General features: G+C 39.9%; 1 protein-coding gene and 1 long non-coding RNA gene across 8 annotated transcripts in view; one reads left to right on the forward strand and one right to left on the reverse strand.

Annotated features, from left to right (window-relative positions):
* RIC8B (RIC8 guanine nucleotide exchange factor B) overlaps positions 1–22,336 on the forward strand; it is a 121,101-nt gene extending 98,765 nt beyond the window's left edge. The window contains exons 9-12 of one of the 7 annotated variants that reach the window (XR_003680142.2): positions 4,391–4,510; positions 11,967–12,066; positions 12,710–12,886; positions 18,863–22,336. Coding sequence is in view for 5 of the 7 variants with exons in the window: in XM_024127250.3 (XP_023983018.1) it covers positions 4,391–4,510; positions 18,863–18,974 (232 nt within the window). In the remaining 2 variants the exon portion in view is untranslated. Of the gene's footprint in view, positions 1–4,390; positions 4,511–7,699; positions 7,784–8,815; positions 8,882–11,927; positions 12,067–12,709; positions 12,887–18,862 lie in introns of those variants that run through there. The other 6 variants (XR_008617576.1, XM_028490543.2, XM_024127250.3 and 3 more) reach the window with 6 other exon arrangements.
* The window catches only part of LOC114486433 (uncharacterized), an 85,728-nt gene continuing 67,723 nt past the window's right edge, over positions 5,221–23,225 (reverse strand). Inside the window, exons 2-4 of the long non-coding RNA XR_003680143.1 lie at positions 12,427–12,462; positions 10,586–10,672; positions 5,221–5,394 (exon numbers count right to left, since the gene is read on the reverse strand). This is a non-coding gene — a long non-coding RNA (uncharacterized lncRNA). The remainder of the gene's footprint in view (positions 5,395–10,585; positions 10,673–12,426; positions 12,463–23,225) is intronic.

Genomic DNA, 23,225 nt, shown 5'->3' on the forward strand with positions numbered 1-23,225 from the left:
TGTAGTTCTTCTTGCTTCTGCTGTCTGCCCTCTGGTGGATGAGGCTATCTAAGAGGCTTGTGCAGGTTTCCTGATGGGAGGGACTGGTGGTGGGTAGAGCTGGATGTTGCTCTGGTGGCCAGAGCTCAGTAAAACTTTAATCCACTTGACTGCTGATGGGTGGGGCTGGGTTTCCTCCCAGTTGGTTGTTTGGCCTGACACGACCCAATACTGGAGCCTAGCTGGGCTCTTTGGTGGGGCTAATGGCGGACTGTGGGAGGGCTCATGCCAAGGAGTACTCCCCAGAACTTCTGCTGCCAGTGTCCTTGTCCTCACGGTGAGCCACAGCCCCAACCCCACCTCTGCAGGAGACCCTCTAACACTAGCCGGTAGGTCTGGTTCAGTTTCCTGTGGGGTCAGTGCTCCTTCTCCTGGGTCCCGATGAGCACACCACTTTGTGTGTGCCCTCCAAGAGTGGAGTCTCTGTTTCCCCTGGCCTGTTGAACTCCTGCAGTCAAATCCCACTAGCCTTCAGAGTCTGATTCTCTAGGAATTCCTCCTCCCGTTGCCGGACCCCCAGGCTGGGAAGCCTGACGTGGGGCTCAGAACCTTCACTCCAGTGGGTGGACTTCTGTGGTATAAGTGTTCTTCAGTTTGTGAGTCACCCACCCAGCAGTTACGGGATTTGATTTTATTGTGATTGCGCCCCTCCTACCATCTCATTGTAGCTTCTCCTTTGTCTTTGGATGTGGGGTATCTTTTCTGGTGAGTTCCAGTGTCTTCCTGTCAATGATTGTTCAGCAGTTAGTTGTGATTCCGGTGCTCTTGCAAGAGGGAGTGAGAGCATGTCCTACTCCGCCATCTTGAACCAATCCCCTGATGATGTATCTTTTTTGTTCATCTTATCTGCCTTAGCCTCTGTAGGGACTTGACTTTATAGCCTCTTCGTTAACCAGGGTGCTTTGAGCAAAATTTAATCCACGTGTTTTAGAGATAGATGTTAACTTTCATATAGCTCAGGGAACATTTAATAGCTCTTTTTTTCTTCAGTGAACTAGTGTAGTACTGTTGATGTTGGCCAAATGTAGCAACATTTTGAAGAGCAAGTCTTAATCCTTTTGTTTCCAGCTGCTGTCATATAATGGCCTTATATAATACAAAATTCTTGGTGACATATCACACATAAGAGTTTGGATACTTGTCACCAAATTGGAAGACATAAAATAGGATTGGAGTGCTGAGAAGATGGGGGAAGGGAGCAGAGACAGGGTGAGAAAAATTATGATAAATATAAAATTATCCAATAAAATATCCACCACAGTTAGTATACTTAAAGTATCTTAGGACTCAGAGTCTTGGAACAAAAAACCAATCCCAGAATTTCAGTGTTAAGATCCTGAAACCTGGAAAGTTAAATCTTATACTATACTGTTCAAGGTTATAAAGGTGGCAAGTGTTTGTTCAACCAAAAATAGTCTTTTTTTTTTCAAAGTAGTTTTTTATGAAACCTCACTCTGTTGCTGTGGTGGTGACTATTTGTTTTCTCTTTCCTCTGGGTAGAAGCTATATGAGATTGGTTTGAAGTGGGGAGCTGGAGGAGAGACAGTGTCCAAGTCTGCCTCCTGCCCCCAGAACACTGGCATTTTTCCCGTAAGAGAGTGGCATGGTTCAGCAACTTGTGTTTGCTGTGGCTTTGTTTACATTCTTCTGAGTACCGGGGTGGGGGTAGGGGTAGGGGGTGTTTTTTCAAGGAAAAAAGATGAAACCTCAATCCCTGGAGTGATTTTGGGGGTTTGGAGTGTTTTACTACATGGGTAAAGGATGGTAAGTTCTTACTCTGTAAGAGTGAATTTCTGGCTGCTGCTTTCATGCTCAGTGAACAAAGGATTTTGTGACTTTAGTAGCTAATTTCACAGCAAGACATTAAATCATTTTAGCAGCAGCGGACTTGAGGCCGGCTTATGGAAAACAGACATCATTTCCACTAAGCCGTTAAAAGAACCAAGAAAAGAATCAAATGTGCCCTGATCCAGGAATGCATGTCCTGACTTTGTGTGCTGTGGTATCCACAATACCACAGAGCTGACCAGTGTGTCCTCCTGACAGATTTTTTCCCTGAGGCACATGATGGTTTGTGCTAATTTCATTATATTCTAAAACAGTGTGTGGATCTAATTTAAGTCACCCTTCCATTGTGCTTGAGGAGAGAAGCCTTCTCTCAAGAGACAGATGAGCATGGTCTAAATAGTTAATACATCTACCTTCCCTTATACTTTCTTCTAAGGCCTTATTGCCTTTGTCTGCTTGGTAAGTGGTATGTGCCTATAATAAGTACCTTTACTTACTTATTTATAAGACTATATGTTTTTTCTAATTTAGCAGGCAGCAGAAGAGAAACCAGTGAAAATATGTCCTGTCGTTATACACCTAAGCAAATAATAGATGGGTGGTGGAATTACATTTTCACTATGGCATATGGATACTTCTTAAAAACTCCATAGTTCTCAGAAGCCTCGTCTGAGTCCTCTTTGTTCTTGACTTTTGGGAAACGTGATGACCCCGTTTGGCATTTTTGTTAATGGCCACTAACCAGACGCCTTTTTCTTTTCTTTTATGAGCACCTGAGAAAAGGGAGAGGGACTAGTAGCACACAATGAATGTCTCAAGTAGGCACTCTATCCCAGTGGTTCTTAACCTCAATGTGCATCACAATCACCTGGAAAAAAACCAAAACAGATTTAGTTGGTTTCAGGTGAGGCCCAGCCCTCATCTTTAAAGTTTCTCAAGTGATTCCAATGTATAGCCAAGGCTAAGAATCACTGAGAAGCCTATGGGTTTTCAAAACTGTTTCCCCAGAGTTCCTGAAAGTGCCTTAGGGGCTGCCTTAAGAGGAAGCAAGTGAGTGCGGACAAACAGAAGGGATTCTAGGCCTGCACTCTCCTTGGCCGTCCCTATCCCCTCTCCTGCCTGAGCAGTTCCACTTTCATCTATTTCATAAATCAGCTTTCTGTGTAGATTTCATTTGTTAAAATAAAAAGGGTGAGGGGTTCCACTCCTTCGAAGGAAAAAGTTTTTTAACCATGGCTCTAGATATAGGTCTTATGAAAGAATGGCAAAACAGATGTTTTAGATCCGTTTTTTAGGATGGTGAGCATTGAGTCCTTCTGTAAGAATCTGTATGTTAGGCAGCCTCTGAGGAATGTAGAAAAATAAATATTTTTTTGTAACAGATTATAGTACCGAGGCCTTGCTCCAAGTGAGAAAAGCCCTGCTCTGTAAAGAAAGTTAACTTGCCCAAGTAAAACTCTAAAGCAGGGCTGGCGAGCTAGCCACCAGATGATGTAATTAATCGTGGTGTCTTGATTTTGGCCCGCATGATTTTTTTTTTCCCTGTTTAGACTAGCACTGTTCTCCATTTTACCCTAGTCCTCAATACTCCATGTTATTTATACTTGACCAGTTCAGTCATTTGCATATCCTTAAGGCCTGGCCCCTGAAACCATTTGTGTTTGTAGACCCTAGAAAGTAACTTATCAGCAATTTGCCATTTGCAGGGATATTTCATTTGATCATTAAAAACATACTGTGTGTACTTGGCTGGTACAAAATGCTGTAACCTCTTGTCTGCTTCTCGAGAAAGATGTTTAAGTTTATAAATATTTGGCAGCCATTGAAAGAATTATCTTTTATTTCACCTCCTCAAAAAAAATAATGTGGCTTTTAATTAAGAGGATAGTTTTGTTTGGTATTAGAACTTCATACAAAGTTTATGGAACGTATTCATCTTAAGTACTTTATTAAATCTGTTTCCAGAAAGCCAGATGGTATACCTGTCTTTTGGTAGGCTAGATTTCATTCCTTTTTTTAATCTAGGTCAGATCAAATCTAATTAAAATTGTTCTTCTGCTTTATCTTTTATTATTTAAACACTCATGGCCTTCTGTGGTGTCACTAATGGACTAATTTCCTGAGATTATAAATTGGCATGCTTTCATTTTCAGATTCCAGCCTCTCTGTCATCATTTTTCCAATTTTTTGACATATTTGTTTTATGCTGTATCAGAAAATAGATTTCTCCTTCTCTGAAATCATTTGTCCCTTATATAATTAATGAAGCTGTGCATCCAAGGATATTTATCCTAACGGCACCAATCAAATTTCATATTTTTAAAAAGCAGCCATGCCTTTAAAAAAAAAGTTGGCAAGTTCGCTATCACCCATTTCCCAAAGCAAATTAGCAGGAAAAGTCAATTTTTTAAAAATTCCTATAGCAGTTCTATATCATAAAATTGCTATTGCCAATTTTTTGGCTATTATACTCTTTCTTATTATAACTTACAACTTGGACCAGAAAAGTATAGAAAGAGCATAATTTGAAAACATACAGCATAACTTTTTTTTCTTTTTGTAGCATTAATCTTATCACTGGTCATTTAGAGGAACCAATGCCAAACCCCATAGATGAAATGACAGAAGAACAAAAAGAATATGAAGCCATGAAACTTGTCAACATGCTTGATAAACTTTCCAGGTATTGTATTCCCATCCATTTTTTGCTTCGTTTCTAAAAATGTTCTATTTCTTTGTCTCTCTCACTGAGAGTTACCATAGAACAGCAACTCTGGAAATCCATGTTGATTGGAACAGGATGGCCCAGGCAGCAGTAGTTCAGATCTCTCTTGGCTACCATGGTTCTTCTACATGTGCCGCTTATGGATGTGCATTCTTAAACATTTAAACTCTCAAAGCTAGGCTAGTAACTACTAGGTCATTGTGATATTTAACCAACTAACCTCCCTGTCTTCAAAAAGATGCTGTGAATTAGGTTCAGTGATTTTGCTGCTGCTTGTATTTTTTGTTTTAGTCTGTTTTGGTTTTTGTTCCAAATCATGATGCTTTTTTTTTTTTCTTCCCATTTTTGATGTGCAAGTTTGCAATTCTTTCTTTTTGGATTGCTGCTAAAACCAAGAATTCTAAAATGTCATGCACCCAATAGGAAAAAGTGAAAAGGAATAGCTCAAATGAAGGATTTTCTGAAAGCAGGCACTTGTATTAATTAGGGATTCTAAAAACAATCTCCCCGGGATTCTAAAAACAATCTCCCCTTCCCTTCTTGCTTCACACCTCCTTCCCCTCCCCAGATAGCCAGTTTTGAAAATAATTAAATCAAATATATACTAATAAGCAACTAGTCATCTTGGAGGAGTTATTAGAAAGTATTAATTCCTTTCACACTTGCCTGAATTGCTCAGTTTTCTAGTCGTACATTGAGTCACTGTCTCCTTTAAGCCATCTTGAGTGAGTGCTTCTGTGTGTTGGTGGCAGCTGCCACCGGAAGGTGAGTTTCTTCTGTTCATCTCCTTTTCCACAACAGCTATGCAAAGGCTAGTATCCCTCAATCAAGAGTAGCAGCAACTAGAATGGGAAAGCCAGAAAGCCAACCATTAAAGGGAAAGGTATAATAAAGAAACAAGCAGAGGCTAAGAGCACAGCAGGAGGCTTAGAGTAGAAGTGTTCAAAAATAAGAAGAGGCTGACATGGGGAGTGTGACAGGTTAGGGTATTTAGACCCTCTGCAGAGTCTGAGTTTTCACATGATGCTGGTAATGTGGTAGAAGTTACATAGAAGTAAGTAGCTTCATCATCTACAAAGCTAATATGACTAGAATTTAGTTGACTTCCAGTTAGTCCTTTTAAATTTCCATCATTTTCCCTAGAAGGTTAGAATTTACAGCTCACTATGCTCACAGTCTTCAAAAGACATTGTTATCTGTTTGCATATGACATTCTCCATACCTTTGGATAGAATATACATGTTCCTTCCCTGAATGGATTTACAATAAAAGAGAAGATGCTGATAGGACAAACCTATAGGAGGCAGAGTAAAAGGTTCTGAATGAATATATAAAAGTAAGATTTTTACTCCCCAAAGGACCTGAGGTAGCTAATGAACCTGTGCTGTAAGTGCAGCATTTGGGATGAGAACCAACAGAGTCCATCTGGTAGAAGCTGGAGGGGGAAGTGTTAACAGGGACCTGAGTAGAGCATATTAGTGTGAAGACAGTGGACTAGTTAGGTTGAATAAATTTCATTTTTCATAAATTTCATTTCAATAATATGAGTTCTTAAAAGATAACACAGATGCTATCCAACTGGCCCATTTGCCCTAGATGAGTAAACACCCAGCAGATGCCCAGCTCAATCTGAAGGTGATACTGATTTTCACATGTATAAAGCAGAGCAAATATGTCTTGTGTTGGCTTTGATGGTATGAATTTTGCCATTAAAGTTGAAGCTAAGGCAACTTTGAGAATAGTCCTAAATCACACAGACTTTTTTCATGACATGTGGTGGGATTTTTACATTGTCTGCCTTTATGTGCTTTCTAACATTTGCTCTAATAACAATCAGTGGCAAAACTGTATGGAGATCAGCAGTGGGCATTCCAAAGCAGGAATGCAAAGAATGAAGCCATTCTTTATGTGTCTTATGTGTTTGTCTTAAGTTTCTTCTCTCTTTTCACTGTTGTTTTTGGTTTGGTTTTTTGAGGTAAAAAAGATGCCATTGGGCTTCCCTGGTGGCGCAGTGGTTGAGAGTCTGCCTGCCGATGCAGGGGACACGGGTTCGTGCCCCAGTCCGGGAAGATCCCACATGCTGCGGCTAGGCCCGTGAGCCATGGCTGCTGGGCCTGCGCGTCTGGAGCCTGTGCTCCGCAAAGGGAGAGGCCACAACAGTGAGAGGCCCACGAACCGCAAAAAAAAAAAAAAAAAAAAAATGCCATAAAGCCAAAGTAGACTAAATTCAGTAAATTCAGGGAACATTTATTAAGCAGCTGCTCTGTGCAAGGCACTGTGCTAGGAAGATGAGGGAGATTCAGAGGTGAATGTGGTAGTCCGTAACTTTGGAAAACTCACATTTTAGTGTGGGATATGGCTGTAATCTGTTCTAGAATACAGGGTATTCTAGAAGGAAGTAATGACAAAATAAGGTCTGTGTTGAACTGTGAGCACCCAGGAAAAGGAGCAGTTCATTCTGTTGGGATAAATCAGGGACTTTTACAGGGAAGGTAGCATTTGTGCTGATCCTTGAAGTGTAAGAGGTATTGAATTGACAAATGGAGAAATGACCATTCATTCTAGGTAGAGGGAAACTTACTCTTGTTAATAAGATAAATCTTTTTTATTCACATACTGCATCTTTCTTCCACAGAGCTCAGGTTATTTTATCATTATTTGAGTAATATGTTATCAGATTTATCATTGGGGAAAGCGAGGCCCAAAGAATTGCCCCAAACATTTCCAAGCTAATGACTGGTGAAAATCCATTTCCTTTCACAGTTTACAAAACACTTTCACATACACTGTCTTTCTAGCTAAAGTAAGGCTAAGAACTTCATTTTCCAGAACTCAAGACCTCTGCTCTGTCCACTGTGCTACTGTGTCTGTCTGTTAGAGTCAGTGTTTGCCAGAACATTTCCTAATCATCCTCTTCAGCAGTGTGCTATCGGTTAGTTCCTTCAACTGTCACTCTAAGGATGTTCCGCATCCCACCAAGTCTTGCTGTGCCAAGAGTGTACTGTAGCTTTGTCTGATTAACTTTCTTTCCAAAAGTGAAATCATTTTCTCCTGGGCCTGATTTTAAAGGCGTGCGAGTAAAGGATAGGATTGGAGGTGATGTGGCCAATGAATGGACGCTAGACACTTCCTTTTTTCCATCCATAGGAGAGCAGATGTGAACGACCTGCACCAGGATGGTGGTTAGCAACAGTGGCCCGTGCCAAAGCACTTACCAAAGTGATGACTAAGGTTGGTCATGCCAAGTACTGTTACTGAGCCTGGTGTAGGGTACAGATGTTATTTACCACCAAAACTGTAAAACCACCAATGCAAAAATTAAAATTACATTTCCATTTTGCCTCCATGCTGGACATAGCCACTGCATCAAGTTGCTCACCACCTTAGCAGCTTTATCTCAGCTAGATTTTTAAGGATACTGGAGAGATTAGCACTCAAACATTTTCTTCCCATTGACTACCAACTGACAATATATTCCAAGTGATTTTTTTTTTTTTTTTTTTTTTAGTCTAAGGATTGTATTTGTGACAGATGTAGGTAAGGGGATTGGCAATGGACCTAGAGGTCTTAAGAGTTTGAGAATAATTTGAACCCCATAAATCCCATCATGTCTAGCTAGTACAGTGCCTTGTACCCTGTGGTTTCCCCAGTGTGTGATGATGAAATAATGTATAAAGCAGATCCCCAAATCGAAGGTTAATTTTTTGCTCAATAAAGTAGCCTACATGGTTTAAAGACTTGAAAGTATACTTTTGTCAGTTCCATTTCTTGGCCACATGTCATAAAATTCAGGTCTGGAAAGGAATTCTATAAGGTACTTTGGCCCACGACTGACTAAATATTGGGGTACCTAACTTCTTTAATATAGAATGATAATTGTAATATTTATTAGACATAAGCTTTAAGGCCTGAGGCATAAGATTATAGAAAGCTTCATTTGACATTTTTTTTAATGTGAGAACAGAGGTGGAAAGGGGATGAAATTTGCCTGCCTCTCCACCTCCTCTTTCCTTTTCTGAATTGGAAAAAAAATAAGCCCCTGCAATTTAAGCGGGAGATTAGAATGGGGATTGTATGTGGTTAAGCAAGTCCAGTGTGGCTAAGACAACTGCATTCACCTCAGCTACAGCACATGAGCCACATGTAGTGACGCGACCTCCTCCACAAAAGGGGAGAGAGGATTGACTGGCTTAAGCCTAAGCTAACCAAGGGAAGTAATATTTCAAGTTTCAGTTTTGTTTTGACTTTTCTAATCCCCTTTAGTTTCTTAATTGGAACCAGGACTGATTAATCTTCTACTCTGCCCTTACCCCATCACTGTTTAACAAGGTACATTGCCTTTATTGCTTATATATTCTATCAAAATCTTCTAAAATTTACATTTATATAAATAATTGTTTTCCATTTCTTCATTTTCTTATCTACTCCTTATCCAATATATGTATTTTGCCAGCCTTTGTGTAGTATTTGGGACATGGCTTTCTTATTAATAAATGCAAGTATCAAATATAGGAATAATTCCCCTTTAATCCAAAGGTTATTTTAAACTTATGGAAGCTGGGACAGGTAATTTATGACTGAAAATAACTACATAATGTTTTTCTTGTAACTAAATTACTTACAAAAATAGCTGTGATTACTCCCACCTTTATGATGAGTTAATCAAGGAAATGCTTTTTAGGTACATTTCAGAAATATGACCAGTCTTTATAGCATTGTGAGATCTATTTTAGGTATGAAAGTGTCAAGATCTTAATTGTTTACATCAGAAAATCCTTTAGATCTGCACTGTCCAATATGGTAACCACTAGCCATATATGACTATGGCTAGTCTGAATTGGGATGTCCTGTAAGTGTTAAATACTCAGACTTTCAAAGACTCAGTACTAAAAGAGAATGTAAAATAAATATCTCAATTGTTTAATATGGATTTTATATTGAAATAATATTTTTGATATATTGGATTAAACATATTATTTTAAAATTAATTTTACACCTATCTTTTCTCACTTTTTCTATGTGGCTACTAGAACATTTGAGATTACATAAATGGCTTACATTATATTTGTATTAGATAGCACTGTTCTACATCATTAAAATACACTGCAGTGTTGCTTAGAAGCTTAATTAAGGGAACTTGGATCCAGTTAAACTAATATACCCTTAAAGTGGTAGGGGAGGATTAATTTGAGAAACTGGCTAGACATCTCTTAGTAGGATGTCATGCAAACTTTGTATTGCCTATTAGTAGTCATTGTCCTTTAACTCTGTAGTAGGAATGCCTACTTTGAGCTCTTGGTTTAAGCACTAGGTGAAATGACTTCTGTTTATTAGAGAAACATCAAATAAGAATAATCTCCATTGACTGTTTGCTCTGAGTCACCCTCCTCCTTTAACTTTTAAGACTTTCTGATTGAGAAGAGCATGTACGAACTTCCATTTCTACTGCTTTATTCAACAGTGTCAGCTGGCATGCTGACCTCTTATTAATATTTATTTTGCTAAGTTTGGACAACAGGAAAGAAAGGTTCTGTAGAGAAATTACCAAGAAATAAAGATCACCTTCACTTAAGGACAAAACTGAGTTTTATTTTTCTAGCACTATCCCTAACCTCTTTCTCTATATTTTCTTAACCATGCTCTTTAATGTGAGGTGGATAGCAAATTTTTAGAAGCTTTGCATGTGATCTTCTAACAGAAATTAGAATAATAAAAGACTAATATTTATATAGTGCTTTAAAGTTTAAAAAGTACTTCCATTGACTGTTAAAACAGCCCTGTGAATTAGATAGGGCAAGAGATATTTTATTGAGGAGTAAATGGGACCAATGATGAAGTGACTGAACCAAGATCAGGCATCTGGTTAAAGACATAGTCAGGGTTTGGTTCTTAGTCTTCATATTCCAGATCTTACGTTACTTTGAAAAATTACCAACAAACAGCTCTCAGATTTGTCAGTCTGATTATTTTTAATAATATGCTCTAAATTTTAAATAGATGCAAAGCACGAAGACAGAGAGTAAGCATAGTTACCTGACAAAAAGATTTGGAGGCCATTCATTCCTGCTTTTTCATTCCATAGTTGAGCTTTTCTCAAATATCAAGTCAGGTCCTAAGTAGCTTATATCAAAAACAGAAAACAAACAGAAACAACTTCATATGAAGGAAACCAGTAAAACTGCTATGATTCTATGTTAATAAAGTCTTTTAATTATTTTGAAAATAGAATGATTATGGGTATTTTAACAAATTCTTACATTCAGTGTGATCATATTAAGAAAATTAACTTTAGAAAGACTTCCTTATTTACAGGACTGTTGCCTGTTTAGGCAGCTCCCGAAGTGGAAGGACATGGTGTAGATAACATGCCATATCCATTTGTCTTGGGAATTATATTTTTATGTTACATATTTTACCTTCCCAACTGTACCCAATCCCAAAGCTTAATGGTGAGGCTGAGGGAAGGATATCAGAAATGTTTTTGAAAAATGCAGCTTGAAGACCTCGAATTTGGTATAGAAAAGTCACCACACCTCTCCTGCCTACTGGGTTAGTGGCTTAGTGAAAGAACAGTAAAACCAACCAGTCAGCACTAGGAAGCCATTAGATGAAAGATTATACTGAAAGATGAAGGATCAGCAAAGGACACTCTTTCATAGTATATAACTGAACATGTTAACCAGTGCCAAAGGTTGTTTTAATTTCTGTGAGGAAAAATGCATTAAAAACACTTAAGAATATCACAAGTTATTGGGAAATCCATTGTACTTCAGTGGATTATGGACTGTTCCATTGATGCTGAAATCTTGAAATAAGATGCACCCTCAGACTTAGAATTATAGCAAAGATTACAGAGCTTCTTTCTCCGGGCTCTCACAGGCTCCATTACAGCAGGCACTTTTGGAAAAGCTCTGTTAATTAAAATGCTTTATTTATATACTAATTTTCATCCTATCTTTCAAATGTGAAAGGGAATTAAATATGAAATGGCTAATTTTAAATGCCAGGGTTTTTTTTCCAAGCCAATCTTACATTAAGAAAAGGAATCCCTGTGCCAAAAAAATGGTTCCCAATTATCCCATCATGGGTTTTGTTACACATTGTACAGAAGTCAACAAAACAAGTAGGTAACAGGACCTGCCTAAATAGCAGCCACCCTCATTAAAATCAGAGAATTAATCAGGGGGTGATTGAAGGAAGCAATGCTTCATAGGCTCCCCCTTTTTCTTCTTTTCTAATCATAGAACAAAATATGTTACATAAAAGGATCGGAACTATTATGCAGTACTCAATTAGAGGGAGGTGAATAGGTCTCTAACATGCTGTTTTATCAAAAGAGCAGACTGGTGTTTGCATGACTGTTGTTTCATTACAGACCCTGTCATTAATTCCATGTGTCAATACTGCCCTGTAGTACACAGAGCAGACAAGAAAGAAGAGCCCTTGAAAACAAGGGAATGATTTTTGAGTCGTTATCAAGCTAAGTGGCAAGCGGGAAGCTGAAACTCGTATAGGTAAATTCGAAGGGACTCTTGGGAGATCTGCAAGTGGGAAACAAGAATGCATTTTACCAACTGCTTAATTATGTCCTGTTTTTCAACAAGTACACTTGAATTGAATGCTTTGTTTGTATTGCACAAAAACATGTGCTGTGGGCAAGAGTATTCTCTTGTTTCCAGGTCAAGTAAGGTGTTTTATACACATCTGGCCTATTCTGTAATGTGCTATTGGGTATGTTAGTATCTGAGCCCCAATATTGCACTGTCATTTCTGGGAGAAAGAGTTATGTAGGAGCCAGAAGCCTAAAAAGTGGAACCTTCTCTAAGGTCCTGAGAGGTTACATAAGCCCAGGCATCCCAGAGGACCATACTTACAGGGAAGTGGTGGCTCAGGAAAATGTTGAACTATATCTGGGGGAAAGAAAAGACAGACTATAAAATTTTAAATATGGTATAAATCCCATAATCTCCCACCCCTAAATCTTTAAGAAAGTACTTTTTGGTTTCCATTAGCAGTCCTAAGGGTTAGGCTGGGGCAAAATAAGGTTTCCTTTCTTGGACGTGCTTTATCTGTGTCCTCGTGCCTGGCCAATCCCTTATAGATTATGGTTCCTTATCGTTTAGTAAGATCAAATTTCTAAATGATGTTTCGTTCCAGTTGAACATTCTTGGAGGCTTATCTCTTCCCTGGCCAGATGCCTGATCAGATGAGAAGCCCGCCATGATACTGTCACAGTGCCTAGAATGGGCTCTTTATCCAGTAGACATCACTGTACTTTTTGATGATAACGAGGGCAGTCTTAACTTGTGTTAAGGCCTGTGTATAGCATTGAAGGTAAGTATGAAGGAGTTATTGCTATGTGAATATCTTAATCCTGATGCACATTTCAATATACAGTATCTTCGTTTAACCATGATCTACATATATCTGACACCTAGCCATCCTTTTTAGATGGGACCTTCATAATTTAGGACCAGTAACTCTTCATGAAATGGCCTGCTTATTGAGGGCCATGAGTGAATTTAGATCCTTCCTTGTAACATTTGCCATTGCTTTGATTTACTTTTGGAATCATTCTAATCATTTGCTGGTAGCTTTGCAGGAACGACTTGTGGTCTTGGTGTATGTCAGTGACAATTAGGTAGGATGCTGTGTTTGACTCTTAGGTTTAGAAGATCTTGATTAGAAACAAAAACTTAGCAGTATTGAGTTTTAGTGTCTTAAAAACCTAGCAGCTTTTTAAGTAGATCAAAATTATTTAGTAGCCTAATATTTAGACTCCTAGAATTAGAATCTTGGGGATCATCTTGTCCAACCCTTTCATTTTATATAGATGGGGAGACTCAAGCCCAGAGAAGGAAATGACTTTCCCAAGGACACCCAGCAAGTCAGTGGAAAATCTGAGACTAGAATCTAGACCCACTGGTGCCCCATATATAAGCAGCTGAGTCTATACTAATTAGTGGTTGGAAATTCCAGGTTGTATGGTACAAAGAGGGCCTTGACTTCGGGACTGTCAGAATGTCTGATGACACTGACTCATCAGGGAAATAATTGCAGTTATAATAATATGAGGATGTTTCCTGGCAAATGGTTCTCTACCATTGTCCATTTATGCTATGACCCATGTATTATATTCTTTCAATGAACATTTACTGAGCACCTACTATGTGCCCATCCTATACTAGATACTGCAAATCACAGCCAGATAAGACATGGACTCTGCCCTCAAGTTGCTCACAGTCCAGTAGAGAACGAGAAATCCCTGGAAAGCATTATGCAGAATTTCCTGTAGAATGCTAATACTTTTCCTAACTGTAAATCTTGGTGATGCACGTGAACCTTCTACCCAAAGATCCAGCTTTTCTCTTGGTCAGGGTTTGTTTATTAGGAGTCCCATAAAACACCATACCTTTTCTTTCTGTGAAAATGCAAGATAATACCAGCTGCACCTAAATTGAGTTCATAAACACTTATTGAGGATCTACTATCTGCAAGGCACTGTGCTAGACACATAGGGATATGAAAATGAATAAAGCATAGAACATTTTCTTTTTAATATGTCAAAGGAATATTGTTTTATAGCCTTCAATGTTTGTAATGAGAATTATTTTTAATAAATTCTTAAATATGGGACCCTTGAAATAGAAGACAAAAATACCTCTGTACTATAATCCAGACTTGTCAGCCCAGGATTTCAAAGTCTCCATCCAAATCCTCTTTTGTACCCCATATCTGTTTTGAGCTTTCTTTTTCCTTTACCTCTGCCAAGCCAGCCTGCTTGCCAATCCCTGCACACAACTAACTCTTGCTTCTGTGCCTTAGCTTGACTAATCTTCTGCTTCTGAGATGCCTTTCTCCCCATGAATCCATGTCCATCACTGCCATTACAGTCTGGCCCTGAGTCCATCTCCTGCCGGGAGCCTGTGATCAGCGTCCCCATCTCCTCTGTGTCCCTCCCATGTGTACATAGCCCATATGACTGGTGGAATAACGGTTCTGTGGTATTCATGAACGCTTCCCATTCTCTGTCCACATCTTGCTGATCTAGATACAACAGATCTTATTAAATGAAACAGTTTAGTATAACCAGGTCATTTATCAGACCTTTTAGGAGTAAGTCTCTATATCAAAGACTTCATTTTGGTATTTGTGGGCTGTTATATCATAGAGAGGAAGATCAGAATCATTAAGATGGGGGTTTGAAAAGTAAGCCCGGGGTCCATAAGAAAAAACAGTAACATATCTCTAAGTGATCCTCTCTCCTTCCACTCCCAAACAGGATGAGAAATCGCCTTTAAATACATTTCAGATACAGTAAGGGTGTATAGAACTGTCAAGCTAGGGAAAGCAGGGCTCTGCCTGTTAATCATCTCAAGCTTGTTGATCTGCTGTTCTGTAATTCCTTTAATATTGTTTAATGTGTGTGTGTTTTACCTTCTGAACTGACTAAAAGCTTCTTGAGGACAGGGACCATGTCTTTTATTTGCTTCTGCATATTCTTCTCCCACTTATTCCCAAAGAGTACCCTAACAATCTTGTGGAAACCTTCCTTCCATAAACACATAAGGGACAGGAAATGCTTCTTGTGGGTTCCAACTACATTCTGGCCATTGCACTATGCACTTTTTATGTATAATGACCTTTCACCCTCATGACAACTCAGTGAACTGGGTATTCCTATCCCAATTCTACAGATAAGGAAATTGAAGTTCAGAGAGTTCAAGGTTTTACTGCTAGTGAGTGGTAGATCCAGGATTAGAACCTAGGTCTGTCTGATTCCAAAACCTATATATGCCTTTCACTATACCACAATAATAATAACTAATATTTAGGACTCCTTTACAGTTCATAGAACTCTTTCATCTGCACTATTATTATTGCAATTACTACTACCACTGCTAGTACTATTACCCCTTAAGTCATCACTAGGAAGCAGGTAGCACTAGTATCATTATCCCCATTTCACAGATGGGAATACAGAGACTCAGAGACTTGCCCAAGATCACACAACTGGTAAGTGGAAGAGCCAGGACTTCACATAGACTTCCTGACTCTAGATCTTTTTGTTCTTTCCACTATATCACATTGCTGCCTTAATTTATTTGCACGAATGCATGATTATGTGGCTAGTTATCACTGACACCTCTCCTACAGGAATGTCAGTAAGACCAAGCATCGCATGGAGCCATGTGGAAAAGACAATAATTCATACCCTCAGAGGAGCTTCTATGTTGGTAGAGGGGTGATACAGAAGACCTAAAAAATAAAGCCTTGAGAAGAATAGTTCACAAATGAGAATTAAAATATGAGCCCCTTTATTCTATAGATGAATTCCCATAATTTGGCCATAAAATTTTTGTAATGTTCTTAATTATTTCTATTATAAAGTTGGATTAGGGAGTAGGGGTGAAATCGATGGACTTGATTTGAAAATATTCCTCCTGGGTTTGGATGAGAAAGAAAGTGCTAGCTACTTTGTGCAAGCTGGTAGCTAGCTCCAATATCATCCTGTTACCAAAGAAATGCTGGAGTGTTAGGAGTGATGGCATATCCACCCAGCAATTCACTATCTTGGTAGAATTCCTATAGTCTCATCTGCTGATCCGACTTCTACCTACCCATACCCTTCAACCCCACCCCCACCTTACTGTACCCTCAGTCCACCAGCCCCTTCAGACCTTTGAACTTTCTGATCCCTTAATGTTTCACCCCAGAAGGTGATCCCCTTCTCCTTTGGTATCGATTATTAGTAAAGAGTGTCCAGTATCACAGAGTCCTTCAGCACCATCAGAACTAGGAAACTGTTACTAAAGTATAGATACGTATCGTATGTATGTGTGCTGAAGAGAAGTTTCAGTGGAAGCAGATCGTTTTCTGGTTCCTCTAAGCATTTCTCCCTGGTTGTCATGCAGAGCTGTTCACTGTCCTGAAAGATGTCAGCGTCTGCCCCCCCGCCCCCGAGCTGCTGCACCTGCTGCGCTCTTGCGGCAGCGAGCGGGTCGCCGCCCACGTGGCCATCAGAGCGAGGCCGCAGCCACACTCTGCTCCTCACCCCCCCCACCTCCGCCCTTCCAGCGGACCGCAGCTCTGCCCTGGAATGAAGGCCTTTCCTTCCTACAACCACAGCCGTGATCCAGCTCTCTGTCTCCTCTCATGCCGTTACTGTTACAGTGACATCCTCATGGCTCGTCTCCCCGCCGCACTTTCCCCTATTCCAGTGTGTCTTTTGCACTGCTGCCAGAGATACTTCCCTATAAAACAAACCTGATAGGGCATTCCTTACAGGCTAAGATCCAAGCTCCTTGCTTTGGCATTCAAGACACTTGACTACTAGACCCCCAACTACCCTTGCAGCCTTGTCTCTTCCTGCTCCTTCATTGAACCTCACCACTCCCCAAACACTGGGCCCTGTCCCAGCTTCATGGGAGCCAAGAAAGAAATTGACACAATCCAAAAAGGTCTACAGAAAAAATCACAAGTAGTTGGGACCATACAGAGCCCTCCACACAGACTCCTTTGCCTGAAAGGTTCTGTACTATCTTCGCGTGGCATAGGACACCTCATTGGAGGTGCCGTTCCCACCTTCCCCAGGCAATTTGGTTGATGCTTCATCTCAGGAGCTGTGATTTCTTTCGTTCATGATTCTGTTACAGCATTTACCCCATTATGTTCTAAGTTATTTTTCATGTATATGTTTCACTCACTCCTCAAGGGCAGCAGCTGTGCCTAGTCTTCCTTTTCTTCCCAGTATATGACACAGTTCCTGGCACATAGTCCTTGAACAGCTGAACTCAGAGTGTGTTCCTTCAGTGCAGTTATAGCAGTTAATCCAGATGTGTGTGCTGCAAAGAGCACTGGACTGGGATTCAGAGACCTATGTCCCAGGTCCAACTTTGCCACTAGATATGTGACCTTGGGTAAGTCACTCAGTCTCCTTTATTAAACAAGGGGGTTGGACTAAATGATCTCTAAGGCCCCTTCAACTTTAAGTTCTATGATTCTGACCCCATTTCTTGGATCAGGAAACACATTTCCTACTTTATAATATTTAGCAGCCTCAACCAGTCAACCATCCACATTACTCAAATAGAGTTTTCAGCCTCTCAGCAATAGTCTTCTGGTACTAGCCAGAGCTGCTTAATTAGGTTCCTATTGACTTATCCAGTGACCACTGAGCTGTTCTTCCCCTTCCCCAGGAAGTTTCTCTGCAGCTATAACACCGTCACACTGCTATGTGGCCGGCCCTTCCGAGGGGAGCCCTTCTTTGTGCTGGCCTAAGGGACAACAGCAAGGAAGCAGAGGGAGAGGAGGTTTTATCATTCTCCTTCACTCCAACTCCCACCAGCATTACAACTGCTGCCCTGTTGGTTCTTGTTGTAGACATGTTTTTAGAGGGTGATGCCCGTTTCTGTGAGAAGTAAGTTTTAAGCAGCTCATGTGCGTCTTCATGGCTCCTTTTAAAGTACACTGCTGACTTTTTGGGGTGGGAGGAGGACTAGAGTTAGCAACTCAACATGTACGTTCGACATAATCTCCATACAATAAATAAGAGCCTATGGAAAGATTAAATAAATCTTTCTTAATGCTTTTTGATTGGCTTAATCAATAATTAATCATCTTTAGATGAGGCTGTAACTTGTGGAGTAGATATAATTGGATTAGCTGAAAAGAGGCAGTTGGGGAGCTTTGAAGAGATTAAAATGGCTGTCAATCCCATAATTAAACTGCCACAAACAAAAGCAATGGTGTTTTTTAAAAAAGAAGAAGGAGAGAGAGAGGAAAGAAAAGGGAGGGAGAAAGTTGGGGAAGGCCAAATGATTTGAAATCAATAAGTACTTATGTATCACTAGAGATTGGAGAGGCAAAAATCAAATGACAGATTTATTCCATTAAATGAAATCCATACATATCAAATCAGCCATTTAATTATATGCCTGGTCCACTGGGACAGGTGAAATTTTGGCAGCTTCAACTTCACTAAAACAAATCCACAAAAGGAAAAAAATTATTAAAAACAGAAGAGACCTGCTCCTTGTCCTGAGCCCATTTAGACCTTGACTTTTCATACTTTTAATTGGCTTAGTAGGTTTGGCCTGTGTGAATGAAGTCTTTTATCTCCCTCTTTTTCTTTCCATACCTCTTTCATCTTTCCTGTTACAAACACACAGAGAGAGCTTGAGGAAAAATACTTTGGTTTTTAAAGACTTTTTTTTTTTTTTTTTTAAGGATGTGGATTTGGGTGTGGGGAGGGGGTGTGTGTGATGCTGGTGAATACTTTTTTTTCTTTCTTTTATCTCTTTTTTCCAGAGAGGAGTTGCTTAAACCAATGGGACTAAAACCTGATGGGACAATAACGCCTTTGGAGGAAGCACTCAACCAGTACTCTGTCATCGAGGAGACCAGCTCTGACACAGACTAAAAGCATCACCTGCTCAACTCTCAGTATTGCTTTTATCAGCATCTTTTCTCTGTAGCTCCAGGGGAATCTTTTCTCTAAAACATTTATGCCCTTGCTTTGGCTAGAAACACATTAACTGGTTTACTCATTGAGAATCCAGCATATTTAAGAAGTGATCCTGTGTTTTTGCGATATTGAGGCATTCATACAGAGCTGCAGTTAGACGGAGTTGCAGAGACTAGGAACAGAAAAAACAAAATTCCATTTTGTCAAGATGGAACTGAAGGACTTCACTCTATAAAGCAGCCCTGGTTGAATCTGGCAGTTCTGTTTGCCAAGATTCTTAACAGAAGATTTAGCCGTGTCCTTCCTCTCACTTGTGTGAGCTGCCCTTTCTGAATCTCTCCAGAGACGGAGGCATGTGAGAAGCAGAACGAGCTGCTGAAAAGGGGCTGAGGCAAGTGACTTGTTAGATCAGGACTGAGTGAATGGAAGCCACGCAGCTGCTCCATAGACGTAGCCCCAGTCTTCATTTCAATTTTGTATAAATCTATAGAAATGCACACACACGCACACACACACACACAACAGCCCCAGACTTGCAAACTGATTATATTCAAAAAGTTTGTATGTCAGTTATCTAGAACTTCAGAATACATTTCTCCCTATAAAGTTATAAATGATGGTTTAGTTCTGAGGCAGCTAAATGCCTATTTATTCCCTAATAACCTGAACACTAGTACCATAGAACTGAACCCCCATCTGTATCACTGCATGGGGAGCATGCATTCTGAGGTCTAACGTAGGGGTGCCTCCAACCCGTTAGAGGGAATGGGGACCCCCTGGGTACAGGGGGTTCTTTTGAGCCCTCTGATGAGGGTGGGGGAGTCAGCAGCACCCATTTGTACATATAGGTCACTCATATGTCACATGTTTTAAATTGGGGACTGTGTGTGCTTGTGTGTGTGTCCTAACTTTCTACCATATGTGATCAGTTTAATGGTAACTTTATTTATTTAAAAAAGAAACACAAATAGTTACTGTTAAACTGATTAAGGCTGTTTATTTTTACTTTTAGAATTGGTCATATGAAGAAGTAGAAAATGAATCATGCAGTATAGACAGTGGGCCTAGTTAATCAATGGCTAAAGTTGAAAAGGGGTTGGTTTCCTTTTATATATATATATATGTATGTATGTATATACATATATATATATACACACACATAATGTGCTTAACCACTGCCTTTTAAAACTTTAAATTAAATAAAACATTGGGGTTGATTCAATTTAGCTATCTGTGTGTGTTTCTTTATAGGTACACGGGGTAAACAATCCTATTTCACAGTTTATGCTTTTTTAAAGTGCTTTTACATCTATTATCTCACTTATAATAAATAATAGCCTTTCTAAGGATAAAGCACATGAAGTATTAGTGAAAATGTCGTGTACCCAGAAGTCACTTCTCTGGCAAAAGTACAAATCAGGAATTCAGTTTTAAAAAGCCTTAGAGCTGCCAAAAGAGATGGCAAAGTTTCTTAAAATTTATTTATAGGAGAGATCCTCAAGAATCTCACCTTTTGCCTCTTTACTAAAATTTGCATATATTTCTAACATGTTTAGTTATCTGACTTCCAAGCCCACAAAAAAAATGGCAAAGGAGGAGGCTGTTAGATGGAAAGCAGACCTACTGAAAGCAGCAAAAAGCCAACTGAAAACCGGATAGCAACGTGGGGAGAATGAAAACTACTCAAGGCGTCATAAGTCTGGGACCATCTGTTTCCTAAAGGACATTCTAGTCGACCCAGAAAGTATCTGTACAACAGTATGGCCTACAAACTAATTCTCATAACGATGACCTTGTGTTTCTTTTAAAAAATAGGAATACTCTATAAAAAGACTAGGAAGAATACATTTTAGGATTTTTATCCAAAATAGTTGGAGTATAAGTTATGCGTGACCCATGTTTTAACAGTAAATAAAATGAAACTTGGTAATTCATAATTTTAGATTAAGTGAAAAAAAGTTTAGAAAAAAGAATTTAAGTATTTTTGTTACTTCATTCTACAAATGCATTTTTAAAGTATTTTTATAATTTCTGCAATTAAATAGCTTTGGCATGAGTGTCAGCTTACCTAAATGAAGACATGTTTAATGAAATACCATCTTGCCAGCTTTATGCAGAGTGTTTGAACAGTCCTGTTTAAGTAGCTGTGCTCTTCTGCTTTCAGTGAGTTGTGTTTCATTTTGAGTTTCCCCATACTCGGCACTAAGCTTTGTTTTGAAGAGAGAATTTGCAGAGGGAGAAGGTGAAAGTGACCTCATCTTGCACACGGAAAGAGAACTAACATCTATTGATTGCTTGCTCTGTGCTGGGCTTTTTATGTATCTTATCTTGTGTAACCTCATCACATCTCATATTAAGAGATCATTTCTGGAAAGCAAAGTAAGTTACCCAACATCACAGAGCAAGTAAAAATACAACTCTGGCCGGCCTGACCCCCAGCACCTCTCCTTCCCCTTCACGCTGCCCACCTGGGTCCATGTTGTGCCCCCTTAGGACTCTGGAATGCTGGGAGAGTGGTAATTCTCAGGCCATTTTAAGCAATAACTATTTCAGCAGAACTGGTTTAAAGAACTTATTAAGCAGGGAGGTGACCTGAATGAAGCTGAAGTGTGAGTAGGAAACTTGCTCAGTTAGTACTGGATTTCAAATAAGGACCTGGAATCCTTTAGGTCAGAGATGAGGGCTGCAGGCTCCCCCCCAGGCCCTCCCCCCCACCGCCACCCTGACCCTCGACATCTGCCTGGCTCAGTGGCCTGCAGTGGGGATGGTGAGAATACACTGGCCAACTGCACTCTGCAGGCCCCTGTGTCCACATCCCTCCCAACCTTTAAAACAGGGTATGGAGGAACGGGTTCTAAAATAAGGCGCTTGAGCTGCTGCTTTAGAGTAACAGTCGACAGACACTTGAGGCCCCTTCCCACACCGGGTGGTCCTGGCAGGTGCACAGGACAGATGTTATTGTCCCTCCTTTATAAATGAAGACATAGGCAGAGGCAGTACAAGTACTCAACATCCCCTTACTACCATCAGTCTTGCCGCCTCCCAGTACTAGGTGTCTCTTCTATTGACTTCCCTTCCCCTCCCCCCCATTATAAAAGTAATATATGTTCATTGTGGAAAGTTTGGAGAATACAGGAAATAATAAAGTTAATAATTCACCCCAAAACCCACCACCTGAGATAATCTTTGTTAATGTTTTGGTGTATTTCCGTCCAGTGTTTTTTCTATGCATATATAATTTATTTTACTACAAGATTGGGATCATGCTGTATTTACAGATTTGTACCCTGCTTTCTTCTTTAACATATTGTAAGCATTTTCCCATGTCAATAAATATTCTTCAAAAATTAATGGCTATATGATATTCCGTTATATGAATTGTGGTAAACACTAGTAATTGCTTACCCAGTATTCCTCTTCCTTGCTAACAGAGAAGACATCATGACCAATCCCGCCTCCCCACAAAAACGGTGCCCGCTGCCTTCCTGGGAGGCAGCATGAGCCTTGTCAGCACTGAAGAGCAGCAGGAAATGGAATGGCACCAGGAAGAACAGACTTGCTCTGCCATACACAGTCTAGCAGGGGCTTGGCAGCACAAATCATGACACAGCTAGATTAAGTGACTAGATAATTCTATAATTTTTGTTAAGGAGAGGCGTTTGAAAATAGCAAGGGATCTAGAGGACTTTAAAAAGTCTGCACGTGAAGAAAAAAGATGTCGGTTATGTTTACTACTCTGTAATCCAGTTACTGGCATTAATTTTCTTGGAGATATTCTTCACTGCAATTCCAGAGGTGAAAGAGGGTACACAGGGATGGGGAGAGACATGTTAGTCTTTCAAGAAAAGTAAGGGGACACCTGTCAAACTACTGGGTGTGTGGCGAGCACAATATGGAGAAGGAACAAATGAATGGTGTTCTAGGAACAAATCATATGGGTGAGGGAGGTAGGAGGGAGGGATTTCTAACAACTGCCGTAAGTGAGAAGATTCAAGGAAAGGGAGAGGTTTCTAGAGAGGACTTAGGAGGATGTGACTCTGATGCACTGTGCCGAGTCCCTGCACCAAGTCTTCAAGAAGCATCAGAGCAGCCTTTCTTAAAGAAGGGTGGGGAGATTAAGCCCCAGTTCCTACATCATGCTTTGTACATAGTGAATTAATTTTCCTGTGCATCTAGAATAGCGTTAACTACATAGCATCCTCGATG

Source organism: Physeter macrocephalus, chromosome 6, assembly GCF_002837175.3.
Source record: "Physeter macrocephalus isolate SW-GA chromosome 6, ASM283717v5, whole genome shotgun sequence".
In the NCBI taxonomy this organism is placed as follows: Eukaryota; Metazoa; Chordata; class Mammalia; order Artiodactyla; family Physeteridae; genus Physeter; species Physeter macrocephalus.